Source organism: Podarcis filfolensis, assembly GCF_964270895.1.
Source record: "Podarcis filfolensis genome assembly, chromosome: 14".
In the NCBI taxonomy this organism is placed as follows: domain Eukaryota; kingdom Metazoa; phylum Chordata; class Lepidosauria; order Squamata; family Lacertidae; genus Podarcis; species Podarcis filfolensis.
Window position 1 is genome coordinate 48,854,884 of NC_139616.1, and position 22,811 is coordinate 48,877,694.

General features: G+C 41.3%; 1 protein-coding gene across 1 annotated transcript in view; it reads right to left on the reverse strand.

Annotated features, from left to right (window-relative positions):
* MAD1L1 (mitotic arrest deficient 1 like 1) overlaps positions 1–22,811 on the reverse strand; it is a 461,411-nt gene that overhangs the window by 311,880 nt on the left and 126,720 nt on the right. The window contains exon 11 of the mRNA XM_083585714.1: positions 18,578–18,722. Coding sequence (XP_083441840.1) covers positions 18,578–18,722 — 145 coding nt within the window. The remainder of the gene's footprint in view (positions 1–18,577; positions 18,723–22,811) is intronic.

The window sequence follows — 22,811 nt, forward strand, 5'->3', positions numbered from 1 at the left end:
AGCTGGGTATGTTTAGCCTAAAAAGGAGACAGAGGAGATATGAAAGCCATCTTCCAATATCTGAAGGCTGTCAAATGGAAGATGGAGGAGACTTGCTTTCTTCTGCTCCAGAAGCAAGGACCCGAACCTATGACTTCAAGTTACAAGAAATGTGATTCTAACTAAACATTAGGAAGAACTTCCTGACAGTAAGTCCTATTTGACAGTGGAACAGGATCCCTCAGGAGGTTGTGGACTCTCTTTCCTTGGAGGGTTTTAAGCAGAGGTTGGATGGCTATCTGTCATGGCTGCTTTAGTTGAGATTCCTGCATTACAGGGGGTTGGACTAGATTACCCTTGATGGCCCTTCCAACTCTACAATCTAAACCTTCTCTTAAGGTTAACAGAACTCTTCAGGTTTTGCTGTCTTTTAAAAAAGGAAAGAAAGAAGCAGAAAATTAACAAGCTGTCATCTCCTTGGGACGCTCCATCACAGAGCACAGCCTGAACCAAAACCAATAAAAGCTTATTACAGGGATATCAAAAGAGAAAAGTAACAGACCTCTTTGAGAAATTAAGCTATGGCAACAGATAAACCTTTTAATTTGACAGCTCTAAAGGAACCCAAGATTTAGGTTAGCTGAGAGGCCAACAAAAGATGCAATTGAATGTTAAATACAGCAGCTATATCAAAATAATTGGAAAGCAACAATCACCCAATTACCACCATTTAAATAAAAGCTGAAGGCCATAAGCCATTTCCATCACAGACCACTATGTTTTACTGGATCATTAGGAAAATTGGTTTGAAAAGCTCACAGAATGAGAATGGATTTACACCATAATGAAGCATACATGAGATTTTATATCTGTAAGCAATTTATACAAAGCCTACATACCTCTTGGATTTAACCGCTATACAGCTTTAAGATAAACACACACCCTCTCTCTCTCTCCCCACACACCCTCCCATCTCTCAGCCCCGCCTACCCACATCTGCAGTTATGGGTATAATGACCAACTGTAAACGATCCTTGCTGGCAGATATTATGTAAGGATCACAAAAGGATGTTGATGATAGTGGGTTGTATACAAATAAGTTTTATTCAGAGTAGACCTACTGGAATTAATGGGCAGGACTAACCAAGATCCAACTAATTCCAGTTGGTCTATTATGTGCATAACTTAGGTAAAGGTAAAGGTAAAGGTAAAGGGACCCCTGACCATTAGGTTCAGTTGTGGCCGACTCTGGGGTTGCGGCTCTCATCTTGCTTTATTGGCCGAGGGAGCTGGCGTACAGCTTCCAGGTCATGTGGCCAGCATGACTAATTTGCTTGTGGTGAACCAGAGCAGTGCACGGAAACGCCGTTTACCTTCCCGCTGGAGCGGTACCTATTTATCTACTTGCACTTTGACGTGCTTTCGAACTGCTGAGTTGACAGGAGCAGGGACCGGGCAACGGGAGCTCACCCAGTCGCAGGGATTCGAACGGCCAGCCTTCTGATCAGCAAGTCCTAGGCTCTGTGGTTTAACCCACAGCGCCACCCACGTCCCATGTGCATAACTTAGTTTGATACAATATTATTAATAGCAGCAGCAGCAGCATTCTTAGGCTATTGGCAAGGAAGCAATACAATGGTACAACCAGTGGTATTGCACCAAAAGCTGACCCTGACCCTATGCCCAACTGGTTGTTGCTGCACCTGCAAAGTCAAACTGCACAAAGTGCTGAACAAGGCCCACATTAACAGCACTAACAGGTTATCCCCTTCTCAGAACATCCACCAAGTCACCTGGCCCCCCAAGACCTTAAAGGCTCAAGGAGCACAGGGTGAGCTTCACACAGGGGAACATACAGTCATGTGAGGGAGCAATAATAATAATAATAATAATAATAATAATAATAATAATAATAAATAATAATTTATTATTATTTGTACCCCGCCCATCTGGCTGGGTTTCCCCAGCCACTCTGGGCGGCTTCCATAGAAACCAAAAATACACTAAAATATCACAGATTAAAAACTTCCCTGAACAGGGCTGCCTTAAGATGTCTTCTGAATGTCAGGTAGTTATTTATCACTTTGACATCTGATGGGAGGGTGTTCCACAGGGCAGGCGCCACTACCGAGAAGGCCCTCTGCCTGGTTCCCTGTAGCTTTGCTTCTCGCAATGAGGGAACCGCCAGAAGGCCCTCGGCGCTGGACCTCAGCATCCGGGCAGAATGATGGGGGTGGAGACGCTCCTTCAGGTATACTGGGCCGAGGCCGTTTAGCAAAGCAACTCAACCAAATTTTCAAGGGGTAGGAATCTATGTGAGTTGCAGTAAATCAGGAAAGATTGAGGTTACTGACATCAGTGAGATTAAACTGCTTCATCTAGAATTTATTGAAGCCAGGCATCATTCTGGATCCTGTTTATCATTGGCAGCAATACTTCTCTCCACTTAGATACCAGTTCCTTAGAAGACAAAAACCAAAGCTTCAGTTAGGCTTCTGAACTTCTGGCTCTGCATCCACAATAGAAGGATTGCTTTAATCTATACAGGAGCTATTAAAATGCAGGCTGTTACAAGTCTTTAAATGCTAAAGGTAGCACTAGCTGACTGATCAATAAAATATTTTAATCAGGTATAAAGAACTATTTTACCAGCCCCCCTGTGTATTATTTTTATCATATCCTAGATACAGTTGTAAGGAACTCCAGAAGAGTTTGAAAAGCTAACTTGCTAAGCACAAAGCAAAGGGAAAGAACAATGGCTCCTAGAACATATGATGAAGGAATGAATTAGGCACTGGCATATACAGTAAGTGCTTATTGACAGAAATGTATACATGTTCCTTTTTGCCAAATGGTCTAAGTGTTGGATCCAATACCCTCCTGGTCTGGCTTCCATGTCTGTAACTAGTCTGTTGCCTTCAGGAGTGTGGAGGACACTATCCCATTGCCAGAAATGAAATAACAACTAGTCCGTTCAGCTACTCTCCACGGAATGGTGGGGGTGCCATCTTGTCCTTTGCCTCAGGCAGCAAAATGCCTTGGGTTGGCCATGGGCATAAGGGAGGGCCTACAGCTGATTTATTTTAAGATTTGTATATAGTGCTTTCCACCACAAATGCCCTGCTTATTTGGTAGAGCACTTGCTTTGAATGCAAAGGGTCCCAGGTTCAATCCCTGATATAGCAAATCAAAAAGCTATCAGAAAGCTGGTCTAGAAAAGAACCCTGCCTGCCCCTGAAGAGTCACGGTCAGTCAGAATGGCACATAATTAATATGGAGCAATTTTGTATGTTCTCAATTACTGACTTGGATCACACTTCTTCTCCTCATATCCGTCTTTGGATATACACCTCTTCACGTTCTCTCTATTGGTCTCTGTTTTTATCTTGCATCCAAACAAGCCCTGACCTTGAGCCTGGTCAAGGATCATGAAAAGCATTCATGGCTACTCCATGAATGGGGGGGGGGGGGCAGAGCTGTGCAGAGTGGCTGAACCTTGTTATCTTCTATGTATCTTGCAGATAAATAGCCTTTTAGGATTGCTTTCCTGACCTCAAATGTATCAAAATATGTATAGAGGCAGGAACATCTCCTTGCAGCAAAGACTCTCTTTAAAGGTAACACTGCATACACAACTACTGAAACAAGACAAGTCACAATTGCTGGCTATATATCTGTTGTTCTCCAAGAAGGTACAAATGATTTCTTGAAAGTTGTTTGTTTCTTAAAACAATGCTTCTGCTTCAAACTAGGATAAGGAACCTCTGGCCTCCCAACTTCCACCCTCCTGACAACTGGCCAAGCCGCCTGAGGATGGTGGGAGTTGGAGCCCAGAAACATCTGGACAGACAAGGGCAGCTGTAAGGATGGGCCAGTGAGAGGATAACCTGGGGTGTGAGCTGAGCTGAGGCTCTGTTTTTAATGCACTGTCTGCAGTGAGCTAGGGTGGCAGAGAGCAAGTGTCTGTAACCTTTTAGTGCATCTGCACTAGGTAAAACCCAGTGGGACATAGCTTTACTATGAGACAAGGTTACTGAGTACTTAGCACTTCAAATGCTATAAATGCTGTAAGCACCATATAAATGAAAATAAAATAAAGCCATAAGCTGTAAAAGCTCAGCTGGATACTTTTTTATTCATAACTTCTCTTTATTGTTTTTAAAGATAAAAATAATGGATATTCTAAAATAAAGAATGCTTACCGAAAGATAGGAACTGCTACAAAACATTAAAAATAAAAGCTATGATAGTTAAATGTGACTTTTTCAGGTTTAGCTAGTGCAAGCTGCAGCACAGTGGCTGAGAGCCAATCTCCATGGACAGGACAGCAAGTGATGTGGGCCTCTCATCTGCTTTGGGAGACTGCAAGTGCATTGGGCCTCAATTTTGAGCAGCTATGCTCACAACTGGCAACTGCAAATGGAAGTGTCCGTAGAAGTCGTAGCTACCCAGACATGTGAGATGACATCAGACATTATGTTTATTATCAATGTACTGCAGAGCATCTCATGGTGAATGTGATGGAGATGGCCCAGCTCAACACAAAAATCTGCACTATTGAGGTTGGAGTGGCTGCCATTGGTGAGGCCTCTGTGTAGTTCTATAGAGTGGACAGAAAGCATCTCTTCTGGCAAATTTTTAAGGCTGTGAAAGAATCTATACATGTGTTTTTGTGAGATTCAAGCTGCTTGAATTGCTCTTCAATTCAAACATGAGCAGCATTAACAAGTATGCAGAACTCCTATTTGAATATTTCTTCTTAACTACTGCACTCAACATATGAATCTAGTCCTTATATTCCAGCTGACGCTTCTTGCGAAGCAGAAGACATGAACACACAGAAGCAGAAAGAAGCTCTGTCAGAAAGGTTTGGGAATTTGAAGGAGGTATTCAGAATAGGCATAACCCTTTTCCTATTCCCTTATCACTATGTAAGGGGGGGGGGGGGGGAAACGAAGCACATCCATAGTTCTGCTTGATTCCAGGGCAAGGGTGAGCTGCAAGCAAGAATTCTCACATGGAGCCTGTGGGAACAGTAAGTTTTGCATGTGGCCCTCAGCTTTGTACAAACATGTATGGGTCTTTGTAGGAGGTAGCAGCAGGCCCCAACATCACACCTGGATCAGACCAGACCCCATAAACCCTCTGAGTGGTCCTGCAATGTTGAGCAGGGGTGAGGGAGCACCAAAGGCACTCCTCACCAAGTGTGCTATTTATCCAAAGCCAGTCCTGCAGATGGCCATAGGTCACCCTTCCCCTGATTTAGAGGAAATCAGAATATAACGTTTCCAAACAGCAATGAAATGCTCCCATACAAACTCAGCAGCTTGCAGGCAAGGGGAGGGGTATGTTAGCAATGCCAATACTCGCTTTCATGTTCACTTAACACAAAAAAGGTCACAATTTGCCCCTACCACCCATCCAAATTTGTTCTAAACTACGCCTTAGGCAGGTCACAGGCATCTGTTCATCATACCAAGCTTCCACAGACGCTATCTTAATAAGCATCTTCCTAGAGGAGCAGCATAAAAAAGGTATTTTGTTTTGATTTTGTTGTAATCCTGAAATTGCTTTCCCTTCCCTTGCCACTGAGTTACAAGTTGCTCTCACAGAAGAATAATGCAATAATATTTTCAACAAGGTCAGCCTAATAACTTTGCAAATGGCATTTCAAAATAACAAAAATGATGGGGCTTTTTCTGTTCCCTCTTTGCACGCATTCTCTCTCTCTCTCTCTCTCTCTCTCTCTCTCTCTCTCTGTGTGTGTGTGTGTGTGTGTGTGTGTGTATATAATGCTATGGAAGGAAATATATGAACACCTACCTAGAGATACATTTTGAAGTAAAAAAAGAAGAGCCAGAGGAGTTACCAGGTACAGTACACCCATTTGAAAACAAAAAACATTTATGTTCTGCCTTTCCACTAGCACGCTCGAGGGAGCTAAGAAACCACCAGTGCCTAAGTTAATTACAAAAAATCAATACAGAACTATAGTAAATATAAGGATCATCTTATAGAAAAAGATGCCTGCTGGAAAACCAAGTGTGCTGGATTTGGCCCACCTCTCTCTGCTCTAATAAGTGGTGATGTTCTGCTGCAGTAGAAACAAGCATAGGTTTGGTCTGGCCTCTCCTGCCAGCCTGATGATGATAGTGATGATAATTTCTTTATATGCTGTCTATCTGACAGTTGCCCCAGCCACTCTGGGTGGCTATAAAAAGCATACTGATGTTCTGAACCCATAGTCTGTATCCAAGAATATGTAGAATGACCATAATACCACTTGACTCTGGGAAAGCAATATGGGGCTAGTTCAACTTTTCATTTTTCATATGCAGGAATTTTCGGATGATTATTCTATTCTATGTACAACTGGCAAAATTCCCATCTTTATGACATTATCTATATTATAGGGGTCCCCAGAGGTGAAAAGTGCCTTCTGCCCCCACTTGCAATAGCATATCAAGTGCTGCATTTTTGCCATGAGGCCACCACTCATTCTTGTGGGGAAATGTGAATGTGGTGACAAGGCAAGCATATGGGTGCTTCCCTCACTTAAATCCATTATAATCCAAATTTAACATAAATGCCCCCAACTGCTAACATGGAAAGAAAATACACAAGAAATTATTCACAGAACTGTGCCACTCCTGGGACTGTAGTGCTAGTACCTGGTGGCCAGCCAGATTTTACTGACAGGCTGGAAAGTGTTCTGCAGAATTTTGGCATCCAGCATTTGCCAAATAAATGAAGGGAAATGCTTCTCCCATGCCAAATCATAAAGCAGTACTTTATTTTAAAAAACATTTCATTTGCAAGCTACAACACCACTCAAAATTAAGACACAGAAACCCAAGAACAGGTAAATCATGTGAAGAGCAATTTTAAGAGGGCAGGGAGAGAGACTTCTTGAGTCACCAGATTTCCACTCCTGCACTATTTGTGCAAACCCTCCAAAAGCTTGTATGAAGGCTATGGGTTCTTGAATAAATAACTTATTTGATTGTCCTTTATGTGTTCCTCCTTTAAAGGAACGCACAGCTTCTGTGCAATTTAAAGTGCTGTGCCTTTCAAATGCACAGAAATCAATACAGTGGTACCTCTGGTTACAAACTTAATTCATTCCAGAGGTCTGTTCTTAACCTGAAGCCATTCTTAACCTGAGGAACCACTTTAGCTAATGCTGCCACTGTTCCGCTGGCGTGCAATTTCTGTTCTCATCCTGGGGCAAAGTTCTTAACCCAAGGTACTACTTAGCAGAGTCTGTAACTTGGTGTGTTTAACCTGAGGTGTTTGTAACCCGAGGTGCTTCTAACCTGAGGTACCATTGTAATAGCAAGTGGAGTCCAAAATGAGAGAAGTATATATGTCAGGGATGGGGAATCAGTGGCCATTGTGGCCATCCAGATGTTGCTAGCCCACAACTTCCATCAACCACAGCAACTGGAGCTGTTTGAGATGTAAGCCCAAAAAAATCGGGCGGCACCCTCAGTTCTCCATTGTTGGTACATATGATAAAGGTTTTGAATGAAGCCATTCTGCATAGTTGATCCCGCTCCATATATGGATATATATATATATATATATATATATATATATATATATATATGCGCCTCCAAGTCCTCAGATGCAAAATTCAGGTCTAATTCCCTTAGCAGCCCCAAGTAAGGAACTCTATTCTCTCTCACAGCCAGAAACTGAACTATGTCATTCCAAACAGCCCAAGGAATTGCAACCTCTTCTTCTTAAGGAGTGGGAGGAGGGAAGTAACTTATGAGATATCCTCATCTTCACCCTTACATATGCCTGCAGAAACTACTTCTGAGCTAACTCAAAGCCAACTAGTGGAGGAATTTTAATTTAGGCCACAAAGCCAGAAATTACCCAGTAACTCATATCAGGTCTGTCTGAATACCTTCCACCCACTAGTATGAATACCAACATCCCCTGTCACTTTGTGTCTTATTCGCTTCCATTTTCCTCAGCTATGACTCTTCCTCCTCTACCACCAATAATTTCACTGGAGAAGTATCTTCTTTTACACACACACAGACACAGACACACACCGCTGTGACAGTATGAAGTATGAGTGTTCTACTGTGACAAGCCATAGAGTAGAACAGATGCATAAAGTGCTTTACTCTGAATTACCTGACTCTGGTATGTTGAAATTCTGAGCCATAACGTTGGAATAATCTGGTTTCTCTTTACTGGATATAAAATATTCTAGCTTCTGGAACCTCAGAAGATTGTGCTTCCCAGGAGAGATGTAGATAATGAAGGTCAAATAAATCTCTCTCTTGTTCATGTATTTCTAATTTTCATAAACTAACCTTCTAGCAGTGAGCAAGATATTAATGTCCCTTTGCTCAGGAGAAAGCAGAATCCATTAGCCATTCTGGATGAAGAACTACTCTTAAGGCCCTGAAGAAGCCCTGCAGGGTGGACCACAGTATTTATTTTTATTTAATGCTACATAAATGGCTCCTATCACTCGGGTATTAAAACACCTTAGCCATAAATTGATGTTAACAGATAACGTGAAAGCTGGAGGAAAAGGAAAAGGAGACACTTTGCCTTTAAAAAGCAAAGAACCCAAAAGGTCATTCACTGCCACTGTAACGCCTTTTGCAAGAGCCTCCTGGGTCCAGCATGCAGATTCAGGGCATGTGCACACAGAGATACATCTCTCCTTGGAGGCTCTGCTGCCTTGACTCAGAGTGTTTGATTTCTGCGAGCCACGTGGTTTCACTTGCTCTGATCCCTGCTCAACCTTAATTTTTAAAAGCCTTTTAAAACTTTCACAGTTTTGCTTTTCTCTTTCAGCTGAGACTTTAGAATGACTTTTCCAAGGATTTTTAGTACAGGTGCCCAGACTGGGAGCGGAAGGGGCCATCCTTGCTTTCCTATTTTCCTCAACTCTGCTGCCTCATTTCTAAATTCATCTTTACAAGCAGGCTTTAAAACCAAACCAGAGGAAACAAAGCTAAACAGCAATTTGAACAATCTAGTCACTATTTTATCAGGCACCCAAACAAGAGTCTGCAAAGCACAAATTTATTTGTAGGAAATGTGGTTTACAAACACATGGACTATGACCAATACAGTGCAGGCTCACTCCTGCTAAGCACCAACCAACCTAAGCACTCCCCACTAAAATTGGAAAATAGAGTTCAATATCATTCATTTACCTGCAGTTCAGTAGCACAGCCATTTATGTGTAGGTGCAACCCTTAAGACTTTAGCAGGGGCTTAACAGGGCTAAGAGTGGCATTGCTTCTGTTGCTCACGGAATGAGCCAGGACACCAGCCATTTATGCAAGTAATAAAAAGCAGGGGAGGGGGACATGTTTCCATATCCACTATCCTGAAATACAGAGGTCGGGAACCATGCCTCTATTTATAATATTTTGCTTCCCTTTGAAGAACAGTCCTAATTACATTTAGCTTTGTAAACTTCCCAAGTATTAAATTCAAATTGCAACAACTTCTTCCTGGAACACAGCCCTTTTAAATCTCATTGCTCATTTTCCTTAAAGACATGCTGCAAACTGCACTTGAGAATGATATTAGACTCTCTCTCAAAACAGCTAATATCAAACATGAAAAATGGTTTTGTGTTCACCTAAGTCTGGAAAGCCAATCTCCATTTGCTTAATATAGTCATGATATTTCACCAAGGTAATTATACTCTTAGCTATCAGTAACAATTAAACTCTTAGACTTGAGTTGTTTAATAAAGGTCTCAAAATAAAACTGCACATTCCAAACATGAGGTTTCTAAATGTCAAGCAGGCAAGTAATGTCTCGTGATGAATATAATGATGAAACACACCATCAATCAGCATAAGTTATCCTGCCACAATATAAAATGACAGCAATATTACATTTGGAGTGCTGAGCAATTCTCATCACAGCTTTAATAGAAAAGGTACTGGCAAGAATGGAGATTGCAAAAAAGGCCATTAAGAATGAGCCTTGCAGCTGTTACATTTGGGTTGGGGAGTGCAACATATTATGCAGAAAGACTTAATTGTATGCAATGTCCATAATTCTCTTAGATGGAAAGACACAAGTGACACAAGATAGTGGTGTGCATAGCATTGGCCATGTTCGACACAAGCTCTGCACAAGGCACGAAAACCAGCAGAAAATGCTTCCACCTTGAGCTGTTCTGCCAATACAAGGCAAGGTGGTCAAAAATCTACAAGGCTGCTATCTAATCTAACCTCTGGGGATTCCTTATCAGTCCATGGAAATGGTGCAGGTTCTAGGAGTGTCAGTTTGAGAAACACATTTCAGCTTTAAATGTAAAACTCTAATTCACTGAACTTATTCAAGGCCGCTCCCATGACAAAGTTCTCCCCACCCCACATTTCAAAACAAGAATCTGCTATGCAATCTACCTGGGGAGAAAAACACAACTCTAATATCCAGTATATTTTTGTATTTTTTCTTCTCCTCAGTGTTTAAGAAACCATGTTTAAGGAGCAGTTTCAATACTGCAACACCATTTTCTGATAATGTTTTCAGCTCTAGGCTCTGGAAGGGTTATTCATACAATTAGCATTGGCAGTTGAGAAGATGCCTTCCAGATACTCAGCATAAATAAGCTGCTACAGTTGGTTGACCAGTGTATTTGTTGTCCTGATTCTCAAGAAAGTGGAAAATATATTTTGTCATGCTTATTGCTGGGCCAGATTACAAACAATGTTTTTGGTTCAGCACAGCTAAAAGGAATTTACTTTCTTGTCTGGTTATAAAAACTTATCATTGAAATAGAATACTTACACGCAACAGACTAACATCTCAGTTTTTGAAAGAGTATCTACCAGAATTGGGTATCAGCTTTACAACAAACACCGGCCACGTTATCGGCTAAGGAGGAGGACTTTGGAAACTTCCACTTCTGCTTAACAGAGACTTGTGCCAGCTGAAGTTGGCTTGTTTAAATGAACCATAATATTAACAATAGTTTTGGGTCCAGACAATACAGCAAGTTGTGGATAATGAAAATCAGAAGCAAAAAGGAGTGTGGGTGCTTAAAGCTCATTGCAGCTCAATTCAGTTCATGCATTTCTCACTAAACTATAGTTTAGCATGGCATACAATTACAGCCAGTAACTACAATATCAGGCAAAATGTCATGTTTATCAAAAACACAAGTCCAAAAGTGTTAACCAGCTTGGCTTAACAGAACTTGATGCACTGTTAATTGCTCCAGAATTCTTATTATTACCTGACCTAAATTCAGCAACAACTGAAAGCTTATTTGTTTGCCAAAAAGCTGGTTGTATAAGAGCAAGATGACTGCCACTAATACAGACAGGTCTGGTTTCAGCACATGGTATCCTGGGGCAGCAGCCAGGGGTCCAATATGCCATCCACATCAGGTAACTAAGTCTGTGAGTCTCTCTTTAATTTCCCAAAATAGCCAGGATTGACACAATGTTTGGTACTTCAGAGCATTGTGGGAAATTAAAATAGAAGCTCCTATCCACCCTTGGAGAACAGCTGTCACCATTACTGCCAAGTAAGCTTCAGGAGTCCATCAATATAAAATAGTGCCCACAGGATAGCACCCTGCCTGGGTTCTCAAACCAGGAGTTAGCCCTGCTCTGAGAGCATGATTCATAGTGAGCTAGAACTATTTAAATGGCAAATGGCAGAAAAGTGGCCAGCAGAAACCCTGAATGCTCTCCATTTGGTGTTGTTAGGTTATAAAACAAGCTCAGTAAACTTGGACAGAAAGAAAAAAAGTGTGTATGCACTACTTCTTGAAGTTAAATGGATTTCCTGTTTTTTAATGTAAAAAAAGTATTCCTTTAGAACATGAACCACAGAGAGAAAAATATTCCTCCTTAACTGTAACTGACTGTGTCTAGGTGGGACTTTGGATAATAGACTAATTCTCTATTTGTTAGTTCCTTCTCTATCAGCACTGGCACTTTGAAACAGCCAGGGATCAAATACCTCAAGGTGCTCAACCTAGTCTTAATTAAAACAATTTCCTCCCTACAGGCTGCCTCCTGATTTGCAGTGCACATATAAATGACTGATAACCTTAATGTTCATTAAATGTGCAACTGTGACAGCCAAGATTTGCATGTGAAAACCTTCCCCCTGCCACAAGCAAAATCACTCAAACTTGACTGAAGATTTCACACTAGTGTTGTAAAACCCTGCAACAAGAAAAAAAAACCCTGCCCCAGAAATGACTGAGCCATTTCAGCATTTGTTTTCCAGATGAAGAATGTGCTGTCCTAGGAACACAGAATATAAGATGCTATCCTATACCAAATCAGACCATGGGTCCTTCTAACTCAGTATCACTCATGCTGGCAGGCTGAAGTTGTCTAGGGTTTAAGGCAGGAATCTTTCCCAACCCAACCAGAAGACATCAGGGATTGTACTTGGAACCTTTTCTATGCAAAGCAAGTGTTCCAACACTCTTCCTCTTTGGCAATCACTCGTAGCTGAGTAAAATTGTCTGAACATGGACTTTAACAGTGAGTCCGTAAGTGACTGTGGAGGCCAATTCTGAATCCACACGTCCTTCCACAGTGGGGACATAGGTTTCTGGGCAGGAGTTGATCACAGTGAGGGTTTGCCAAATGTGGCTTCCTCTTATCCCATTTCTTCCTTTCATCTTGAGTTCGAGTGTCTTAAAAGTCCACGACACCTTTGGTAAAGGCTGTTTTTCAATTGGAGCGCTCACAGGCCAGTGTTTCCCAACTGTCAGTATTTATACTACATTTTTTTTAGATTTGCCTTGAGAGAGTCTTTAAACTTCCTTTGTTGATCACCAGCATTATGCTTTCCATTTTTAAGTTTGGAATAGAGTAGTTGCTTTGGAAGATGATAATCAGGCATCCGCACAACATGACCAGTCCAATGAAGCTAATGTTGAAGAATCATTGCTTCAACACTGGTGATTTTTGCTTCTTCCAGTACACTGGTATTAGTTTGTCTGTCTTCCCAAGTGATGTGTAAAAATTTTCGGAGACACCATTGATGGAATCTTTCAAGGAGTTGGAGACAGCATTTATAAGTAGTCCATGTTTCACAAGCATACAGTAAGGTTGGTAGTGCAATAGCTTTGTAAACAAGCATTTTGGTTTCCCTACAAATGTCCCGGTCCTCAAACACTCTGCACTTCAATTGGGAGAAAGCTGCACTCACAGAGCCAAGGCGATGCTGGATTTCAGCATCAGTGTCGGCCCTTGTGGAAAGATAACTGCCCAGGTAGGAGAAGTGTTCGACACTTTCGAAAGTTACAAAATTGAGTTTGATTTGTGGTGCTGCAGACGGGTTGTTTTGTGCTTGTTGGTGTAGCACTCTGGTCTTTTGAATGTTGAACAATAGGCCAAGCTTTCTGTAAGCTTCTGGGAATATATTCAGGATGGTCTGGAGGTCATCCTCTGAGTGTGCACACACTACATTGTCATCAGCATACTGAAGCTCTATGATGGAAGTTGTGGTAATCTCACTCTTTGCTTTCAGCCTACTCACCACTAAGCTATGGTCTTTCCCCATATTAAATGTCATAGTCTTAGCAATGGCCACAACTATAAAGCTAATTTAAAACAATCCACAATGAAGAGTCTTTGAAATATGGGAAAGAAATCAAGTGAGAGTATCTTTGCAGCTACATTTTCTTCCACCCTCCAATGCCTAAGGATCAAATCTCCTGGCAGTGGCACCAAGGTTATGGATCTCCTTTCCTTGGGAAGCCCGGTTGGCTCCCTAGCTATTTGCCTTCAGGCATGCAACGAAGGCATTCCTGTTTCATCAGCTGTTCAGCTTATCTTACTTATTCTTCTGTTGCTGGTTCCAATTTCTTTTAGCTCTATTAGTTGCATTTTAATATGGTGATATTGCTGTATATTGTGTTTTTAAATTGCTTTAAGTCTCCTTGTTGTTAAAAGTGGAGGTAAAAGTTAAAATTAATTAAATTTCATTCTATTCATGAAGAAAAGTGATTGGCAGTAGGTTCAGACAGATAAAATGAAATGCTTCTGCACACAATGCATAATTATCAAATGGAATATTCTGCCACAGGGAGAAGTGAGAAGATAATTAGGCATGCTTTGGCTGACCACTGTGGGGAAGTGGTTGCTTCACTACTTGGTGTATTCTAACATGCATCTATACACCTTTTGTACAGTGTATCTAAAGCAATGCTGGTTCCAAAAGTAGTATATAGCTTCTCTGACTAGTAGCCATTAATAGCCTTATCCTCAATGAAAGCTTGATGGCTTAGAAATGCATCACTATCCATGAATAAGACAGTTTCTTCCAAGTATGCATTTCTGTGTTTACAAAATTCACTATATTATTCTGAAGGAGCCAAGGACAGGCACAGGCAAACTCGGCCCTCCAGATGTTTTGGGACTCCAACTCCCATCATCCCTGACCACTGGTCCTGTTAGCTAGGGATGATGGGAGTTGTAGTCCTAAAATATCTGGAGGGCCGAGTTTGCCTATGCCTGGCCAAGGACATTCAAGTTTCTTATTTTTCCCTCCCCTTTTCCATTTTCAGTGATACTCACAGCAACACAGTCTACCAGAGAAGCTACTAATTAGATCATTAAATATCAGTCTGGGTTATAAAGCTTTCAGTGTAAAGTTATTATTTTTAACAGGTGATATATTTGCTCAATTTAATATCAAACTATATGATCATTTTATTTTAATTAAAATGAAAACCTTTGTCCTAGGGTTATAGCAAGCTGTGCCAAGAAAACAGTGTTTATGTACTTATCCCATATTTCATTATATGTATCAGTTGAAAAGGTGGAATAAAATGACCACTGATGGAGTGGATACTTTAATGTGGGCTGCATAGAATTCAAGATATGTATAGTAGTTCACAACACTGATGTTACAGTCTGTCTACATCTATGTCACAGATGGATGGTTTGCAACTCTATGATAAAAACTGTTAACTTCTGTGTGGTGAGCCAGTACACAAACAACTCTCCAGAGAGTCTTCATGCAATCAGATTTAAATCAACCCCCCATGTCAGCTTGTCATTTGAATCCTCCTATATTGCAAATAAGATAAAACCAATATCTGAACAAGATGCCAGGTGCGTGCTTTTAGAAAGACAGAGATGAAAAAATCACAGATATAGATTACAAAGACTGCTGGTATCTTGAGGTCAATGGCATATCAACATCTGTAGTCTCTGCATTGTTTGACTACTTTTCTCCCCTGTGTGTCATTTAGTATCTTATGGAATCACAGCTACTAAAGTGTGTTTTCCTTTAACTAATTGGAAAATAAATGCCCATTTCATTTATACAGTATAATGCTAGAACTTCATATTTGGCTCTACACACAAATTCTAAGAAACAAACAAAAAATCAGTGCAATTTTGATGTCAGTTGTTAAAATCAGTGCAGTTTTAAAAGGTTCTGTCAGGCGGTGTGTTGGTTGCTCACGAGTAACCAGGCAGGACTCCGACCTGTCTTTAGCAGGTTTTTATTTGTGTAAACTATTTACAGTGCAGAATCAGAAAGTTCATGTCCGTCTCAGTCACTTGCAGATTCCGGGAGTGGCCCCTTCCGGTCCCCCCCCCCTTAGCATAAGAACTTAGACACCCCAAATCTCTGCCTCCCCTCCTTATGTTTCACCCCTCTGCGTAAACTAGGCGATGGAAACGGTGTGACTGTTTCCTGGCCGGCCGGGCTAGGTGAGGGGCTTGGGCTCTCAGTCACATCTTTGAGCCCTCCCCTCTCCCGGCTTTCCTCTTCCCCCTCTGCTCCACTGGAGGTGTGGCTTTCCCCACCATTGGAGGAGGAGCTGCTCCTCAGAAGTGTGGGAGGCTCTCTGTATTCCCATGCCTCCCTCCCCCTTTCCGATGGCAGTCCCCTGGCAGGTTCAGTCTGTCATAATGATTTAAAATGACATCCAATCACATCCAAACATAAAGAAAAACCTGCTCCTTGATATCAGGAATCATCATGTAAAATTTGGTGTTCAAATGTCACCAATGAGTGAAGAATGGCAGTGTCTACAGTTACAACACCTATTTGTGCCTTTAATAGCCCATCTACTTTGAGTGTCTTGACACCTCCTTCAACTACTGAAGGAAATTATCAGATCCTTACAGAAAACTAAATCTATAACTGCTGAGTATAAATGTTTAATATAATTTAGTAAGGTAGAATTTCAGGAACTTAGAGAGGTGTGGAATAGGGAATTAGAAAATATTATACAGCCTAAACAATGGAAAATTGCTTTAGAATCCACATAAAATGTTTCCCTAGATTGAAATTTGACATTGATTCAGCAAAAATTAGTAATTCATGTATATTGGACTCCACAATGTTTGAATAGGAAGGGACTGTTCAATACAGAAAGACGTTGGAGGTGAGAATGTTTCTTTGAGGCTTATGATAAGGGAGTGTCGAGTGATACATTCCTTTTGATTTGTATTGGCAAAATTCTTGAAATTCTCAGATGTTCATGTACTTTTAAACAATATTCCTGCGGCATGGGGATTAATGGCTCGACAACAATAATTGATTTTGCAAGCACTTATGGTGGCTTAGAGACATACTTCAAGCCTCGAAGGCTAAATACCCAACATCTGTTAGACAATGGTCTGAGGACCTTACCAGGCTACATTAGGATATATAGGCATCCCCCCCCCACTTATTGCGGGGGTTACCTTTCGGGGGCCCACAAGCCTAAGTGAAATCGCATAAAGTGGGGAACACCCTCTAAAAAGCCTATAAATGCCTATTTTTGCCTGCTCTGCAGAACCCTCTCCCATGCTCTCTCCAATCCAGACTCAAACATCTAGAGTTGAAACTCTGGGGTTGGCTGGAGTCTAGGACGTGCGGGAAAGTGGCAGCTGCTGCTGCTGCGCTACCCCACATGTCAGCTGTTAGTTGGGGAGGCTGAGCAGCCTAAACAAGGCCCCGCTGTGTCTCAGGTCTCTTTGAGGCTTCTTCTACCCTCACAGACATCCTCTTCGGGCTCCGGGGAGGGTCTCCTCGTGAGCCACAATAACTCTTCAGCTCTCTCCTGCCATTTCCTGATACGATTCTAATTATTAATTTATTTTGCAGCATCATACAGCGGTTGCATGCAAGTAGAATGTGTGTAAGCGGTGAAGATGCCAGTATTTCATATAAAATTTAAAAAATCCTTCCAGTAGCAACACCTAAGTTTGTTATAGGTATGAGCTTAAGTGTGCATGCACACTTCTTCAACTGCTTGAATAAGGATCTCTTAACAAACTTAGTTGGTCTCTAAGGTGCTACTGGAAGGAATTTTTTTATTTTGTTTCGACTATGGCAGACCAACACGGCTACCTACCTATATTTCATATATGCATCAATCTCATGTGGATACTATCAGGAACTGGGCAGAGGAGGAATGATGGAAACTGCCTCCCCATCCTGACCCTTCCAGGGAGGAGGAAGAGGAAGACAGTATAGATTTACAACAGTGGTTTGTGAGAGGTCACAGCTCAGAGGCAGATGAGGGGAAAAGTTGGGAAATAATGGGAGAGGAGGAGGAGGCAGAAGCGGAACATCAGCTGACTGACACAGTGTCATTAGAAAGCATCCCAGACCCTCCATCTCCCAGAACCTTGAAAGTAGGTGAGCAAAGAGCTCAAAGACAGAGGGCACGTAGCAGCACCCATAGAAGTGACGAATGAGAATGTGGAAGAGACAGGGGGTGGAGATTCACTCGGGACAATGCCATTATCCAAGAGGCTGGTTTCTATAGCATCTCTCTGTAAATATTGAAATAAAAAAAAGATGGTAAGAAACCTTTCCTTGTCATTATACTTTCCTGGGCAATCAGCCGGGAGCCACTGACAGCATCCTGACAGATACCTATTTAGACACCTGCACAACTTTTATTAACTTATATGTTTAATTTACGATCCCTGTACTGAAGGTTGCTGTATTTGCAAAGTGAATTGATGGTGATTTACTGTAATTATTGGCATTTCCCCTTCTTCTTTTTAATCACTTTGCTCCTCCCTTTGTGCATGAGCAAAACATGTGCATGAGAAAGCCACGGTTAACCATAGTTTCAGGTCACATCCAAACCCAAAACCAAGATTCAGAAGTTAACTTTAAACAATGAATTTGATCATCTCTACATCACCCGTGATAGATCACACACACACCGCCCTGATGACATTAGTTTTAGCGTAAGTAACTAACCTGAGCCATTGGGATGGAACAGGCTACAAGTAGGTAAGTACAGTAAATACATAAAAGCTTTAGACTGCAATCTTAGAAAAACTTACCTAGGAGTAAGTCCCACTGAACTCAACTTATGGATACAGGTGCATAGGATGGCATTGCTAACCTTACAACACACCTATCTTTACAGAAGTCAATGTATTTAAATACACTATGATTTTGTAGCTTTATTGTTATTTTATACTTCTGTGATCTCCCTTGGAATAATGATTTATCATTAAACGTAGGAGAGTTTCTCACATTTTCATAAGCGCACAGCTAAATAAAGCTAAATAAAAGAAAGGAGTAGCAACCTCATCCTTTTCTGGACTTCCCAACAAGTAAATGGAGAGCAAAAACAAGATCCATACAGGTGACATACCTTTATAAGCAGCTGCACTCGTTTTTGCAAGCACCTGGCCATAGATTCGTGCTGCTCACGTTTTTTCTTCTCCTCCAGTAGCTGGCTCTGGGTCTTCAGCAACTCTTCTTGCAGTTGCTTCCGTGCCTTCTCTAATAGTCTAGCACTAGGAAAGACAAAATTACCAACACTGAACTTCTATCAACATGACACTTGGTGGTTTACTACAATTGGCAGGGGATAAAAGCACTTTAAAATGGGACTGACCACTTACAACTCCCTTCTAAACTTCATTCTCTAACCACTCTCACTTGCCACCAGCAACCAGGCAAACAGTTGTTCATAAGCATATTGTTGCATTGCACATTCACATAATGTTATTATTAAACCTTTGCATCCTACTTTTATTTGGGTGTATACAAAAGGGCTTTGGAGAGCCATTAATAGAATATATGTTATGTGGCTCCAGTATTTTCTCTTCTAACATAGCCATGCCCACAAGATACTCCAAATAGTTGTGTGAGGAGTACTTTCTATACCTGAGATCTCAGAACCATAGCATTTATGAATGAAAATTTAAAAATCACACTTTCTATCAGTGCCCAAGCATGCTGGGGAAAATAATGTGTGTTACCTGAAAATTTTCTCATGATATTGTTTAAAATTCTGATATTTAAAACTTCTAATATTTAATTTATGTTTTAATTTTTATGTTGTATATTTTGATTTTTAGATGGTGAAAATCAGAATATTTTTAAATAAATAAATATAAATAACCATATGTTTCTTTACAACAAGATATTTCTGTCTAAACTATATATGTATGTATGTATCTCTGACAAACCGAAACACAACTCCAGTATGACTGAATAATTTTTCTCTTTCCAGGCCTGTTTTTTTGTTATCATAGGAAACTAAGCATGTACTGACCAGGAATGTCAATCAAATCCTCCTCCATCCACCATCTGATTCATATTTACATCTTAAATCTTTCAATGAATCAAAGATGTATATGAAAGTTCCAGTTCAATTTGAAGCTATTCATATACCAATTTAATAGAGTGTAAAATAGATTATTTCCATTGTCATATCCAGGTGGGAAAGTTAATCACAAAGACTATAAATCTACTGCAGAAAATGGCTAATTTAATAACCGGAACATCACTATGCCCCTGCCCCCTTCTCTGTTTTAATTAATTAGTTACACAGAAAATGAAACCTTTGCCATAGAGTAGCATGTACATCTTCTTTTAAGAAACTATTATGAATACCAGAATTTCAAAAAAGAAAAGAAAAGAAAAAGGACTCTCAAAAGGGGGAAGAGATGGCTTTTCTCCCCCTTCCAACTGCTAAGATATCAAAACACAGATGAAAAGACCCAATTTTATGCATGGTCATTCTTGGATAAACTAGCTGTTAGATGATACAACTGAGAAAAAATGCATAGAGCTGAAAACAAAATTGGACTTCCAATTAATTTTCATTCTAGTTGGCAGAATGAGAGGACATAGAATTGGCAGGCCATGATCCACACTGGAGCCACAGCAGTTGAGCCAGTGCCATTTTATTTTACTTATGCTGTTTCAATTATGTGGGAGTTAAAATAATTGGCATAAATTGTTAAAGGAACAACACCCGTCTTAACCTTAACTGGTTTAAGAGCAAAGGTGGCTAACCCGTGTTCTGCAGTAAAGACCCAGCCAATGAAAAGATGGAAAGTGGCCATTCAGCCCACAAAGCTTTGTCTTATGGCCTGCTCCTGAAACAAAAGTCACTGTTCTTTAGAGAAGAATCTCTGAAGAGCAGACAGAGTGCATTATCTCCCGATCAGGAAGATCAGAACAGTCAAAGTGATCTTTTATCTATCATTTCAGCATTAACCACCACAATGCTAAGATCAGAGATAAGCCCTTAGGGAGATAAAAAATCCCTCTGGCTGCTCTTTAGAGGTCCTCTTTAAAAAGTAGCCAGAGAGATCTCTTACCTCCTATCTTAGCACTAAGCACCCCAGTGCTAAGACCAGAGATAAAAGTCTCCTATCTGCTATTAAAAAATAAGCAGCAGGATTTCCCCCCAGTGCTACAGAAGAGGTGAATGGAAACTCTGCCTTTTACTCTGCGCAAAAAGATATGTACAAAGTAAAAGGCAACATGTTGATCCACCCCATCCCAGCACAGAAATATAGTAAAGGTAAAGGTAAAGGTACCCCTGCCCGTATCGGCCAGTCGTGTCCGACTCTAGGGTTGCACGCCCATCTCGCTTAAGAGGCCAGGGGCCAGCGCTGTCCGAAGACACTTCCAGGTCACGTGGCTGGCGTGACAAGCTGCATCTGGCGATCCAGCGCAGCACACGGAAACGCCGTTTACCTTCCCACTAGTAAGTGGTCCCTATTTATCTACTTGCACCCGGGGGTGCTTTCGAACTGCTAGGTTGGCAGGCGCTGGGACCGAGCAACGGGAGCGCACCCCGCCACGGGGATTCGAACCGCCGACCTGACGATCGGCAAGTCCTAGGCGCTGAGGTTTTACCCACAGCGCCACCCGCACAGAAATATAGAGGGCTTCAAATGCTGAGCGTGTGTATGTGCACCTCTGCATGTGTGTTTGTGTGTGATTATATGCATGTTTCAGTGTGAGAGTTCTGTGACACAGCATGCCTGGTGACTATGTGTGCTGTATGTTTTCTGAGTGTGTGCTGCATGGGTATGTTTGTGTGTGCTATATGAGTGGCAAATGTGCTTGGATTGTGAGTGAGTCTTTGCTTGGCTAGTGTCTATGCACTTGTGTGTGCATAAATCAGTCACACCCACAGCTGGAATGCAGCCCTTGGAGGAGGAACTGATTGTCAATGTGACCCTCAATGTGGTTTTATATCATGATTTTACTCTGTGAACTGCCCTGAGACCTCCAGGTACAGGGCAGTATATAAATTCAATCAATGAAGAAGGAGGAGGAGGAGGAGGAGGAGGAGGTGGTGGTTAGCCGCCGCTCCTGGTCAACAGCAGCATTCTCCAACCTAGGATGGTTTTGACTACAATTTCTATCAACCCCTGTCAGCATGACCAAATAGTCAGGGATACTGGGAGTTATAGTCCTCCAGGAAGGGAAAGGTTAGCCTAGAGTGGCAAAACCACCATTCAGATCTCCATCTCTCCATAAAACAGTAGCCCCGAACCATTTGTGGTCCAGGGAACATTTGGAATTTTGTGACAGTGCCAAGGCACCAGAGACAAAATGACTGGTGCCTCCAAAAGAGCAGAAAAACACAAAATGGCTCAAATATGGAAAACGTTTTCATTTTCGGTTAACAAAAAATGATTGAAAAATAGTCGTTTTCCAGGTATTGTAAAGTCTTGGTTGTTATGTTGTCTGTTCTTGGTGTGCTGTTGTAGATTACAGCTAGAAAACAGGAGTAATTCTGAATTATCACAACCAACCGTACATATACATACAGTGGTACCTCGGTTTAAGACCAGTGTTCAAACAACTCACTTATCAATCACAGCTTTGACTTCATTCATTTGCAAACTGACAGGTGACAGAAGCCAGGATGGTTCATTTGACAAAAATTGCTTAGAAGGGTACCTGCACATTTTGCTTCATAACTTTCTCTATAAGTGGGCTGGAGACTTACTTGAAAGAAAGAAAGAAAGAAAGAAAAAAGAAAGAAAGAAAGAAAGAAAGAAAGAAAGAAAGAAAGAAAGCAAGCTCAAAGTCTGGGGTCCCTGGCAGTGTGCCAATGAAAGCTTTTGTGGGCATGAGCTTAGTGACCCTCATCATAAATAATAAATTCTGTTCCCCAGCTTAGTGTAGAAACAGAGTTTCCAAAAATGATAATGTTATAATGTTTTCATATGTATTTTCCTTTCTGCATTTCAGTTTAGAAAAATTGACAAAGTTCATTAGATTCAATCAAATGCAATTACATTTGGGTGCTTTTTCAATCTTTTTGACAACACTTGTCATTGCTCCATGAAAGTATTAAAGAAGAAGAAGAAGAAGAAGAAGAAGAAGAAGAAGAAGAAGAAGAAGAAGAAGAAGAAGGAGAGCCAGTGTGGTGCAGTGGTTAAGAGCGGTAGTCTCGTAATCTGGGGAACCGGGTTCGCGTCTCCGCTCCTCCACATGCAGCTGCTGGGTGACCTTGGGCCAGTCACACTTCTTTGAAGTCTCTCAGCCCCACTCACCTCACAGAGTGTTTGTTGTGGGGGAGGAAGGGAAAGGAGAATGTTAGCCACTTTGAGACTCCTTAAAGGGAG